This window comes from Palaemon carinicauda, chromosome 5 (assembly GCF_036898095.1).
Source record: "Palaemon carinicauda isolate YSFRI2023 chromosome 5, ASM3689809v2, whole genome shotgun sequence".
Lineage (NCBI taxonomy): Eukaryota > Metazoa > Arthropoda > Malacostraca > Decapoda > Palaemonidae > Palaemon > Palaemon carinicauda.
This window is the reverse complement of record NC_090729.1, coordinates 167,305,890-167,319,759: the sequence shown is the minus strand read 5'-3', so window position 1 is coordinate 167,319,759 and position 13,870 is coordinate 167,305,890. Positions and strand designations below refer to the sequence as shown.

Sequence of the window (13,870 nt, the reverse complement as noted above, 5' to 3'; positions counted from 1 at the left end):
CCATGAAGAGTAGTGCTCATATCAAGAAACTTAGGTAAATGTGGTTACTTTTTTAATTGTCTGTCAAGCCTCTTGTTTTGTTTTCCCCTGCAAGTCAGGCATTGTTTCATGTAGTTAGTTTTAGGGTCACCGAGAAAAATCTAATAAAATTATATATATATATATATATCTCGGTACCTAATATCAACACAGATATACAGTATATACTTTCAGTAATTATATCCGCATCCATGAATAAGGTAAAGATACATTGTGTTACAACAATTTATGTAAGGAAATCTAGTGACGGGTCAGTCACATGCAACCCCCTGATACAATGATAGTAATTCAAAAGGTTTCAAATCTTTGTCAGTGTTAACATATTATAGACTACAACATGCTTGTTCAAAACAACTAATTGTTTGGACCTCGTTTTGTGGTTGAGACGCAAAGTGTGAAAGGATAGACCATACCTTTTTGAAATACAGAAGGTTGTGGTTTGTTAATGTTCAATTCTTCATTTCTATATCATTATTACTAGTTTTGAAAAGCAATATACTCTTAAACTCAAGGGCTCCAGCAAGGAGAAAAATGGCCCAGTGAGGAAAGGAAACAAAAATAAACGATATAAGAAGTAATGGAAAATTAAACTTTTAAAAAACACACACACCACTAATATATATATATATAATATATATATATATATATATATATATATATATATATATATATATATATATATATATATATTATATCAGAAGTTTGTGGTTTGTTAATGTTCAATTCTTCATTTCTATATCATTATTACTAGTTTGAAAAGCAAGATACTCTAAACCCAAGGGCTCCAGCAAGGAAAAATGGCCCAGTGAGGAAAGGAAACAAACAAATAAACAATATAAGAAGTAATGGAAAATTAGAATATTTTAAAAAACATATATATATATTTATATATATATGTGTATATATATATATATATATGTGTGTGTGTGTGTGTGTGTATGTATGTATGAATGAATGTGTATATATATATATATATGTGTGTGTGTGTGTGTATATATATATATATATATAATGTTTATATATATATATATATATACAGTATATATAATATATATAAATTATGTATATGTATATATTATGTATATGTATAAGTACCTGCATATACACGTATATACAGTGAACCCTTGTTTATCGCGGTAGATAGGTTCCAGACGCGGCCGCGATAGGTGAAAATCCGCGAAGTAGTGACACCATATTCACCTATTTATTCAACATGTATATTCAGACTTTTAAAACCTTCCCTTGTACGTAGTACTGTTAACAAACTACCCTTTAATGTACAGAACACTTAATGCATGTACTACAGTACCCTAAACTAAAACAGGCACAAATATTAAAGGCAATTTTATATCATGCGTTTCCTAAACACGCTAAAAAAGCACGTTAAAAAATGGCACCCAATGTTTTGTTTACATTTATCTCTGATCATAATGAAGAAACAAACTGGAGGTAGAGCTTTGCTTATTACCCAGACATATTTCCCATACTATTCCCTTAGAACTACATCACATCTTCCTACTTTAGATATATATATATATATATATGTGTGTGTGTGTGTGTATATATATATATATATATATATTTATATGTATACACATATACATACCTACATATATACATACATACATATATACATAAATACATGCATACATATATATATACAGTATATATGTTACTGTATATATATGGGTTATGGAAAAAATCCGCCAAGTGGTGAATCCGCGATGGACGAACCGCGAAGTAGCGACGGTTCACTGTACATGTATATACATGTATATGTATATATGTGTATATATATATATATATATATACAGGTAGTCGCCGACTTACAACTGAGATAGGGGACCGAGAGAGGAGTCTTAAGTCGAGTTCGTCGTATGTCGAACTAGAAACGTGAAATTTCCGTAGATTTATTTGGATACGTTATGATTCGGCAATCATCTGGATCATAATTTGTCAATATTTTCTTACTGTCTATCATTATTCCATTTTCTTGTTTCATAGGATATCATATGCTCTATCAATGCATTTTTGTGTTCTATTTATCAATTTTGGAAGCATTTTACAATCGAGTACTGAAAATTTTGTTTACCTTTGGTTATGATCAGCTGATCTGAAAGTGCCGCTATCTACCGTATCAAAATATGGCATACATACATATGGAATATTTTTTTATATTTTGTTAACTTATTAGAAATATCTTCATGATGAATATTACATCAACGCTAATATGTTACAGGAAAACAGTTTGTCTAATCATTAGGTATTATGCGAAATCGTTGTAGCTTTCTCTGTGTGTGTGTGTGCTTGCTCTCACAATCGCATATGGGTAGTTGATTTTTAAAGCTTCATATAGTATTCTAGTTCTATATTAAGCCTTTATATTTCATTAGACATTACTGTGTTTAATTGTGGTTTGTTAAAGCACGTTTATATTTTATTTTTCAATGTCTTGAGCATATAAATAATCAACAAATACTTTTGATTTTTTCGGTTGGCATCAGCTGATCTCAAGGTCACGCTGCCGTATCACTATTATGCGCACATATATATAGTGTGAATAACACTGATGTATATAATTTTCTTTACATTATAAATTTCTTCATAATGCATATTACATCAGCGCCAATATGTTATAGGGTATCACATTTTCCATACAGTTTGTTTATAGACCTTATTATTAGTTATGAAAGGAATACTCTCTCTCTCTCTCTCCTCTCCTCTCTCTCTCTCTCTCTCTCTCTCTCTCTCTCTCTCCTTAATGACCTAAATAAAGTCAACTGTCTCATTCACTTACCTTTATAGTTCCTGTTTGTACGTAGATATCGGGAAATGGATCCTTATCAGGATTGTAGTCGATAGCTGCAGGAGTACCTGAGGATGACAGCTGCGTGATACCCAAAGGTTCCTTCAAGGGGTCCTTTAGGGGATCGTCCACTCCTCCTCCACTCCCGACGATCCCGGGGGCGGCCCAATCCTAAATCCACGGCCCTTGACCCAAAGTTTGAATTTGGACGTCTCGTTGTCGACGTAATCACCACGAAGGATCTGCAGGATTCTTTGGTATTTGTTCCTGGTGATGGTTTTCGTCTTTGCTGAGTCTCCGTAGGTCTGTAGGACCCATGGTTGGTACGTCTCGTACATGCCCAAACGGGACATCTTCGTCGGAGGAGGATGAATCTCTCCTTTAAATTCGGGCTCCCTCATACCCTGTGGCATGTCTGGGGAACTGCCAGGATTCAGCATGAGACCGGCCGTCCTACGGTCTCTCTTCCTGGGGGATCTGTCCTGGGGCCTTTCTGCCTGAATGGTGATAGGATGGACGATCTTGACGACCGTCGACTTGCCCGCTGTGGATTCTGACGGAGGGGAAGCGGCACCCGTTCGGCCACTGGCATCCTGGGGGTTACCCCAGTGGCTCAAGATGTTCCCAGTGTCATTCAACGGACCAAGATTAGCAGCGTAGTTCAACATCTTTTTGAACTGAATGTCACTTACAACCAACGAAATAACGAATTACGAAGCGTTAAACTAGGCCTACTGTATATGGACCCTGAGAAGTTATCCTACAACAGAAGAAAGCAGCCCATCGTTAGTAATAAGTTCTCGTAATACTTTTAGCGACAACACGAAAACAATAAATATAGTATTATGAATGGGTAGGGGGCCACGCCTCGTAGTAAACGCATAAAAAGGAAACTTGTTTCTCGGGGAACGACCTTGAACTCGGAAGAACTTCCGTCACTCTCTCTTCTCCCGCATGGGGTCATAGGTCAAGCGTCTCGCATTAAACTTAAGTCTAGTGTTGCCACCTCTCGAACTTCTTCTGATTTGATAGATCAATCAATACATAATTTACTTTCTCACTGTAATAAATTCACCTTTTTTTCACGATTTCACAACAGGGATCTGTTGGGCCTTAGTTTCTTATAGATGACCTATGGTGAGCTGTTCTATATTTTCATTTTAAATATAAATTGTTTGATGTCAATAAACTTCCTCTCTTCCTGAGATCTAAAGAAAATTGTTTTTTTTTTTCCTCGTGAAACTTTTTTCACGCACTATAGGTCTATGTCAGTTTTAGCTCATTAGGGAAATAGTTTCTTTTCAAACTAATATTCATCTGCATTTCCCACTATACGATAAACTTAAAAATCGGTCACAGATTCACAAAACAAAACTGGAAACTAACAATCGCCGTAAGTCGTCGCGTCCCGGCGATATTGCCCGGTAAGCGACATGCGGTGTTCGGAGCGAGGTAGCCAAAGAAGAACGAGCGACTACAACCTCCTCTCACACCGACCGCCAACCGCTATCTGAGTCTCCAACTAACCGAGAGGCGAGAGCCCTCCCCGCAACCCGTCTAGTGTGTACAGTGAGTGCTCATGAGGGTGTCTGCATGTGTGTATACATGAATGGCATGTTCATGTGCACCCTGCCTCCCTTAACCTCATATTATGTGGGTCTATAATGATGTTGATACTTGTCATTCCTCACATAGATCTGCGCGCGCTCACACACATACATACGAATATCTCTCTCCTTGCATGCATATTAGAAATGCACACACGCACACTTGATATTCCAGTTCTGCGGGTACAGCACTTATGGCTGAAGTGTTACTCTCTTTCACCATTAATGGTCGAATTGGCGATTCCCTGGTGCTTAAAAGCGGGGGAATCATGATAATAAAAAAAAAAAATGCGCCTGTGTCGGTGCCAGTAGAAAGTTGCTGTATTAAGCGAGTTCGGTGGACTTTGAAGTTAGGCTGCGTTTTGTGATTATAAATTAGAATCAAGCTCGATGTTATGTACACACACCACGGTGCTTCAAATCGGCGCGCTTCGCAACGTGTTTAAAATTTGCATTTGGGTGGATTTTGGAGGGGTGGGGGTGAGCGACGGGATGGCATGGGTGGATGGAATTATTTCAGTTGCTGAATATTACAGCCTGAGTGAATCATGGCGTCTGTTATTGCTGCGGCTGTCATTGCTTCTTGCCGTGTTTGCTGTGAGTTCCATCTTGTTTACCATGACTTCGACAAGTATTTCTGGTGTACAACTATTGCTCTTAGTTGGTAATGGCGTGATAAGTCAGCGTGGTTTTTACTTCTACTTCACTTGTGGTCGTATTCCGGCTGAGTTATTGACAAATGTCACGAAGCTTTCGGACCACAGTCCATCAAATGTCTGTCTTGATGTCCAGCAAACCGCAATGGTTAGTCTCACGCCTTGGAACTCGCCAATCTTTACCTTCTAAACGATGTATGAATAACTGAAAGGGTTTGAAGTTTTTTCCAGTCCTCTTTTTCAAGTCTTTCTAAGAATATATACAAGATAAGGACGAGGCAGTCGAATATTGGCACATGTTAATCCTTGTGCTATAACTTGGAAATTTCCGGTTTTCTTAGGCTTGCTGAAATGATAGGAACGAAAAATTATGAAAAAGTATAGAGGCAAAGCGCAAGCTAACTTATATCAAAATGAGATAAAATACAGGGAAATATTAAGACAATGGTCTAACAATGAAAGTCATTTAGATGAACATTCCCGAAGGGCATTGGGTGACCGTTCTCCCCCCTCACCGACTCAGCATCACAAAAATGAAACGCTAAAGGCTATTGTACACCATTTCCAAAGCTTTCGAATACCTCACTTCTGCATCAGTTTCATGGACTTTCATTAATTCTTAAAGAAACCCTCAACTATGGCAATTGGACCATTACAATGGCAAACCAGATGTAACTGGAAGGAGCTCATTCAAAACTCACTTTACCGTTGAAGGTTCATTATCCACATGGAATCTAGGTAGCATTATATGAGTAATGCTAAAAATAAAAACATCCAGATACCACAACATAAAACACTTGATATGCATGATCCCTATTTCATGATATAAGTACAGACAGTTGGACTGAAAGAACTCTCTCTCTCTCTCTCTCTCTCTCTCTCTCTCTCTCTCTCTCTCTCTAATGTTACCGTACATAGCTGTATGAAAGTTGTTTTATTTCCTGACATTATGTATCGTTTGACTTGCGGTACCTTCTGGGACAACAAAGTCCGTACTACCCAGTGTAGGCGTATACCCACCTCACGTCCTCCTCAGCGCGAGCTGCTAATCTTGGGCTGAGTGTTTAGGTGTAGGCATTCTATGGGCCTTGGGTGTAGGCATCGTGTTTGTAAAGGCTCATGCTATCTCCTGGGATGGGGGAGGGACGGTAGGAGGCGAGGGACGGCAAGGCGTAGGGTGAAATGCTACAACCAAACACTCTCTCTCTCTCTCTCTCTCTCTCTCTCCTTAATGACCTAAATAAAGTCAACTGTCTCATTCACTTACCTTTATAGTTCCTGTTTGTACGTAGATATCGGGAAATGGATCCTTATCAGGATTGTAGTCGATAGCTGCAGGAGTACCTGAGGATGACAGCTGCGTGATACCCAAAGGTTCCTTCAAGGGGTCCTTTAGGGGATCGTCCACTCCTCCTCCACTCCCGACGAATCCCGGGGGCGGCCCAATCCTAAATCCACGGCCCTTGACCCAAAGTTTGAATTTGGACGTCTCGTTGTCGACGTAATCACCACGAAGGATCTGCAGGATTCTTTGGTATTTGTTCCTGGTGATGGTTTTCGTCTTTGCTGAGTCTCCGTAGGTCTGTAGGACCCATGGTTGGTACGTCTCGTACATGCCCAAACGGGACATCTTCGTCGGAGGAGGATGAATCTCTCCTTTAAATTCGGGCTCCCTCATACCCTGTGGCATGTCTGGGGAACTGCCAGGATTCAGCATGAGACCGGCCGTCCTACGGTCTCTCTTCCTGGGGGATCTGTCCTGGGGCCTTTCTGCCTGAATGGTGATAGGATGGACGATCTTGACGACCGTCCGACTTGCCCGCTGTGGATTCTGACGGAGGGGAAGCGGCACCCCGTTCGGCCACTGGCATCCTGGGGTTACCCCAGTGGCTCAAGATGTTCCCAGTGTCATTCAACGGACCAAGATTAGCAGCGTAGTTCAACATCTTTTTGAACTGAATGTCACTTACAACCAACGAAATAACGAATTACGAAGCGTTAAACTAGGCCTACTGTATATGGACCCTGAGAAGTTATCCTACAACAGAAGAAAGCAGCCCATCGTTAGTAATAAGTTCTCGTAATACTTTTAGCGACAACACGAAAACAATAAATATAGTATTATGAATGGGTAGGGGGCCACGCCTCGTAGTAATAGATGACCTATGGTGAGCTGTTCTATATTTTCATTTTAAATATAAATTGTTTGATGTCAATAAACTTCCTCTCTTCCTGAGATCTAAAGAAAATTGTTTTTTTTTTCCTCGTGAAACTTTTTTCACGCACTATAGGTCTATGTCAGTTTTAGCTCATTAGGGAAATAGTTTCTTTTCAAACTAATATTCATCTGCATTTCCCACTATACGATAAACTTAAAAATCGGTCACAGATTCACAAAACAAAACTGGAAACTAACAATCGCCGTAAGTCGTCGCGTCCCGGCGATATTGCCCGGTAAGCGACATGCGGTGTTCGGAGCGAGGTAGCCAAAGAAGAACGAGCGACTACAACCTCCTCTCACACCGACCGCCAACCGCTATCTGAGTCTCCAACTAACCGAGAGGCGAGAGCCCTCCCGCAACCCGTCTAGTGTGTACAGTGAGTGCTCATGAGGGTGTCTGCATGTGTGTATACATGAATGGCATGTTCATGTGCACCCTGCCTCCCTTAACCTCATATTATGTGGGTCTATAATGATGTTGATACTTGTCATTCCTCACATAGATCTGCGCGCGCTCACACACATACATACGAATATCTCTCTCCTTGCATGCATATTAGAAATGCACACACGCACACTTGATATTCCAGTCTGCGGGTACAGCACTTATGGCTGAAGTGTTACTCTCTTTCACCATTAATGGTCGAATTGGCGATTCCCTGGTGCTTAAAAGCGGGGGAATCATGATAATAAAAAAAAAAATGCGCCTGTGTCGGTGCCAGTAGAAAGTTGCTGTATTAAGCGAGTTCGGTGGACTTTGAAGTTAGGCTGCGTTTTGTGATTATAAATTAGAATCAAGCTCGATGTTATGTACACACACCACGGTGCTTCAAATCGGCGCGCTTCGCAACGTGTTTAAAATTTGCATTTGGGGTGGATTTTGGAGGGGTGGGTGAGCGACGGGATGGCATGGGTGGATGGAATTATTTCAGTTGCTGAATATTACAGCCTGAGTGAATCATGGCGTCTGTTATTGCTGCGGCTGTCATTGCTTCTTGCCGTGTTTGCTGTGAGTTCCATCTTGTTTACCATGACTTCGACAAGTATTTCTGGTGTACAACTATTGCTCTTAGTTGGTAATGGCGTGATAAGTCAGCGTGGTTTTTACTTCTACTTCACTTGTGGTCGTATTCCGGCTGAGTTATTGACAAATGTCACGAAGCTTTCGGACCACAGTCCATCAAATGTCTGTCTTGATGTCCAGCAACCGCAATGGTTAGTCTCACGCCTTGGAACTCGCCAATCTTTACCTTCTAAACGATGTATGAATAACTGAAAGGGTTTGAAGTTTTTTCCAGTCCTCTTTTTCAAGTCTTTCTAAGAATATATACAAGATAAGGACGAGGCAGTCGAATATTGGCACATGTTAATCCTTGTGCTATAACTTGGAAATTTCCGGTTTTCTTAGGCTTGCTGAAATGATAGGAACGAAAAATTATGAAAAAGTATAGAGGCAAAGCGCAAGCTAACTTATATCAAAATGAGATAAAATACAGGGAAATATTAAGACAATGGTCTAACAATGAAAGTCATTTAGATGAACATTCCCGAAGGGCATTGGGTGACCGTTCTCCCCCTCACCGACTCAGCATCACAAAAATGAAACGCTAAAGGCTATTGTACACCATTTCCAAAGCTTTCGAATACCTCACTTCTGCATCAGTTTCGATGGACTTTCATTAATTCTTAAAGAAACCCTCAACTATGGCAATTGGACCATTACAATGGCAAACCAGATGTAACTGGAAGGAGCTCATTCAAACTCACTTTACCGTTGAAAGGTTCATTATCCACATGGAATCTAGGTAGCATTATATGAGTAATGCTAAAAATAAAAACATCCAGATACCACAACATAAAACACTTGATATGCATGATCCCTATTTCATGATATAAGTACAGACAGTTGGACTGAAAGAACTCTCTCTCTCTCTCTCTCTCTCTCTCTCTCTCTCTCTCTAATGTTACCCGTACATAGCTGTATGAAAGTTGTTTTATTTCCTGACATTATGTATCGTTTGACTTGCGGTACCTTCTGGGACAACAAAGTCCGTACTACCCAGTGTAGGCGTATACCCACCTCACGTCCTCCTCAGCGCGAGCTGCTAATCTTGGGCTGAGTGTTTAGGTGTAGGCATTCTATGGGCCTTGGGTGTAGGCATCGTGTTTGTAAAGGCTCATGCTATCTCCTGGATGGGGGAGGGACGGTAGGAGGCGAGGGACGGCAAGGCGTAGGGTGAAATGCTACAACCAAACACTCTCTCTCTCTCTCTCTCTCTCTCTCTCTCTCTCTCTCTCTCTCTCTTAATGACCTAAATAAAGTCAACTGTCTCATTCACTTACCTTTATAGTTCCTGTTTGTACGTAGATATCGGGAAATGGATCCTTATCAGGATTGTAGTCGATAGCTGCAGGAGTACCTGAGGATGACAGCTGCGTGATACCCAAAGGTTCCTTCAAGGGGTCCTTTAGGGGATCGTCCACTCCTCCTCCACTCCCGACGAATCCCGGGGGCGGCCCAATCCTAAATCCACGGCCCTTGACCCAAAGTTTGAATTTGGACGTCTCGTTGTCGACGTAATCACCACGAAGGATCTGCAGGATTCTTTGGTATTTGTTCCTGGTGATGGTTTTCGTCTTTGCTGAGTCTCCGTAGGTCTGTAGGACCCATGGTTGGTACGTCTCGTACATGCCCAAACGGGACATCTTCGTCGGAGGAGGATGAATCTCTCCTTTAAATTCGGGCTCCCTCATACCCTGTGGCATGTCTGGGGAACTGCCAGGATTCAGCATGAGACCGGCCGTCCTACGGTCTCTCTTCCTGGGGGATCTGTCCTGGGGCCTTTCTGCCTGAATGGTGATAGGATGGACGATCTTGACGACCGTCGACTTGCCCGCTGTGGATTCTGACGGAGGGGAAGCGGCACCCGTTCGGCCACTGGCATCCTGGGGGTTACCCCAGTGGCTCAAGATGTTCCCAGTGTCATTCAACGGACCAAGATTAGCAGCGTAGTTCAACATCTTTTTGAACTGAATGTCACTTACAACCAACGAAATAACGAATTACGAAGCGTTAAACTAGGCCTACTGTATATGGACCCTGAGAAGTTATCCTACAACAGAAGAAAGCAGCCCATCGTTAGTAATAAGTTCTCGTAATACTTTTAGCGACAACACGAAAACAATAAATATAGTATTATGAATGGGTAGGGGGCCACGCCTCGTAGTAAACGCATAAAAAGGAAACTTGTTTCTCGGGGAACGACCTTGAACTCGGAAGAACTTCCGTCACTCTCTCTTCTCCCGCATGGGGTCATAGGTCAAGCGTCTCGCATTAAACTTAAGTCTAGTGTTGCCACCTCTCGAACTTCTTCTGATTTGATAGATCAATCAATACATAATTTACTTTCTCACTGTAATAAATTCACCTTTTTTTCACGATTTCACAACAGGGATCTGTTGGGCCTTAGTTTCTTATAGATGACCTATGGTGAGCTGTTCTATATTTTCATTTTAAATATAAATTGTTTGATGTCAATAAACTTCCTCTCTTCCTGAGATCTAAAGAAAATTGTTTTTTTTTTCCTCGTGAAACTTTTTTCACGCACTATAGGTCTATGTCAGTTTTAGCTCATTAGGGAAATAGTTTCTTTTCAAACTAATATTCATCTGCATTTCCCACTATACGATAAACTTAAAAATCGGTCACAGATTCACAAAACAAAACTGGAAACTAACAATCGCCGTAAGTCGTCGCGTCCCGGCGATATTGCCCGGTAAGCGACATGCGGTGTTCGGAGCGAGGTAGCCAAAGAAGAACGAGCGACTACAACCTCCTCTCACACCGACCGCCAACCGCTATCTGAGTCTCCAACTAACCGAGAGGCGAGAGCCCTCCCGCAACCCGTCTAGTGTGTACAGTGAGTGCTCATGAGGGTGTCTGCATGTGTGTATACATGAATGGCATGTTCATGTGCACCCTGCCTCCCTTAACCTCATATTATGTGGGTCTATAATGATGTTGATACTTGTCATTCCTCACATAGATCTGCGCGCGCTCACACACATACATACGAATATCTCTCTCCTTGCATGCATATTAGAAATGCACACACGCACACTTGATATTCCAGTTCTGCGGGTACAGCACTTATGGCTGAAGTGTTACTCTCTTTCACCATTAATGGTCGAATTGGCGATTCCCTGGTGCTTAAAAGCGGGGGAATCATGATAATAAAAAAAAAAATGCGCCTGTGTCGGTGCCAGTAGAAAGTTGCTGTATTAAGCGAGTTCGGTGGACTTTGAAGTTAGGCTGCGTTTTGTGATTATAAATTAGAATCAAGCTCGATGTTATGTACACACACCACGGTGCTTCAAATCGGCGCGCTTCGCAACGTGTTTAAAATTTGCATTTGGGTGGATTTTGGAGGGGTGGGGGTGAGCGACGGGATGGCATGGGTGGATGGAATTATTTCAGTTGCTGAATATTACAGCCTGAGTGAATCATGGCGTCTGTTATTGCTGCGGCTGTCATTGCTTCTTGCCGTGTTTGCTGTGAGTTCCATCTTGTTTACCATGACTTCGACAAGTATTTCTGGTGTACAACTATTGCTCTTAGTTGGTAATGGCGTGATAAGTCAGCGTGGTTTTTACTTCTACTTCACTTGTGGTCGTATTCCGGCTGAGTTATTGACAAATGTCACGAAGCTTTCGGACCACAGTCCATCAAATGTCTGTCTTGATGTCCAGCAACCGCAATGGTTAGTCTCACGCCTTGGAACTCGCCAATCTTTACCTTCTAAACGATGTATGAATAACTGAAAGGGTTTGAAGTTTTTTCCAGTCCTCTTTTTCAAGTCTTTCTAAGAATATATACAAGATAAGGACGAGGCAGTCGAATATTGGCACATGTTAATCCTTGTGCTATAACTTGGAAATTTCCGGTTTTCTTAGGCTTGCTGAAATGATAGGAACGAAAAATTATGAAAAAGTATAGAGGCAAAGCGCAAGCTAACTTATATCAAAATGAGATAAAATACAGGGAAATATTAAGACAATGGTCTAACAATGAAAGTCATTTAGATGAACATTCCCGAAGGGCATTGGGTGACCGTTCTCCCCCTCACCGACTCAGCATCACAAAAATGAAACGCTAAAGGCTATTGTACACCATTTCCAAAGCTTTCGAATACCTCACTTCTGCATCAGTTTCATGGACTTTCATTAATTCTTAAAGAAACCCTCAACTATGGCAATTGGACCATTACAATGGCAAACCAGATGTAACTGGAAGGAGCTCATTCAAAACTCACTTTACCGTTGAAAGGTTCATTATCCACATGGAATCTAGGTAGCATTATATGAGTAATGCTAAAAATAAAAACATCCAGATACCACAACATAAAACACTTGATATGCATGATCCCTATTTCATGATATAAGTACAGACAGTTGGACTGAAAGAACTCTCTCTCTCTCTCTCTCTCTCTCTCTCTCTCTCTCTCTCTCTCTCTAATGTTACCGTACATAGCTGTATGAAAGTTGTTTTATTTCCTGACATTATGTATCGTTTGACTTGCGGTACCTTCTGGGACAACAAAGTCCGTACTACCCAGTGTAGGCGTATACCCACCTCACGTCCTCCTCAGCGCGAGCTGCTAATCTTGGGCTGAGTGTTTAGGTGTAGGCATTCTATGGGCCTTGGGTGTAGGCATCGTGTTTGTAAAGGCTCATGCTATCTCCTGGGATGGGGGAGGGACGGTAGGAGGCGAGGGACGGCAAGGCGTAGGGTGAAATGCTACAACCAAACACTCTCTCTCTCTCTCTCTCTCTCTCTCTCTCTCTCTCTCTCTCTCATATATATGTATGAATGCTGCGAACTCGGAAGACGTAGAAGCCTTAAGAGAGGATGTAATGAATCTAGCAGAATGGTCAGGAAAATTGCAAATGCCGGTCAACTGAAGGAAATGTAAAGTTATGCACGTGGGTTATAGTAACCCACAATCAGGTTTCCAACTGCTGGGTAATGAAATAGAAAGTCTGGACCAAGAGGAAGATCTCAGTATTATGATTTGAAATAGAAAGTGTGGGTGGGGAGGAAGATCTCTGTATTATTATCACCAAGGATTTGAACTTCACCCAACAGAGCATAAAAGCTTAAAAAAAGAATGGAGACCAATAGGCTACATAAGGAGACAATTTAAATACAGAAACAAAGACACTGTACTACAGCTGTACACATCACTAGTAAGACCCCAGTTCTTGGCTCCAAGTATTTAGAGGAATATAGAAAGACTGGAAGCAGTACAAGCAGACTGGAAGCAGTACAAGCTACGGTCACCAAACTAGTTCCAACAGTAAGGCAATTTGGTTATAGACGGAGGATGGAACGGTTGAACTTATTTGATGGACAAAGTTTATGACTAAAGGGACAGTTAATAGAGGCATTCAAAATTCTTAAGGGAATAGCAAATGTAGATTACAACCATCTATTCACACTTAGTACACATAGCACCAGAGGTAATGGGTACAAACTGCAATT

The 13,870-nt window shown here is 41.3% G+C and overlaps 3 protein-coding genes and 1 pseudogene across 3 annotated transcripts in view; 1 reads left to right on the top strand and 3 right to left on the bottom strand.

Moving 5' to 3' along the window:
- The first annotated feature begins 2 nt into the window (after nucleotides 1–2).
- LOC137641254 (uncharacterized) overlaps nucleotides 3–13,870 on the top strand; it is a 35,083-nt gene continuing 21,215 nt past the window's right edge. Inside the window, exon 1 of the mRNA XM_068373685.1 lies at nucleotides 3–34. Coding sequence (XP_068229786.1) covers nucleotides 3–34 — 32 coding nt within the window. The remainder of the gene's footprint in view (nucleotides 35–13,870) is intronic.
- Nucleotides 2,825–4,377, bottom strand: LOC137640406 (uncharacterized; annotated as a pseudogene).
- LOC137640405 (uncharacterized) lies at nucleotides 5,446–9,141 on the bottom strand. Its single transcript, XM_068372965.1, has 3 exons — nucleotides 9,097–9,141; nucleotides 6,376–6,939; nucleotides 5,446–5,454 (listed from the first exon to the last, which is right to left on the bottom strand). The coding sequence occupies exons 1-3, from the start codon at nucleotides 9,139–9,141 to the stop codon at nucleotides 5,446–5,448; spliced, it is 618 nt and encodes a 205-aa protein (XP_068229066.1).
- Nucleotides 9,661–11,325, bottom strand: LOC137640404 (uncharacterized). The gene has a single exon (XM_068372964.1). It carries the CDS (start codon nucleotides 10,348–10,350, stop codon nucleotides 9,661–9,663), a length of 690 nt encoding a protein of 229 aa, XP_068229065.1. The 5' UTR covers nucleotides 10,351–11,325.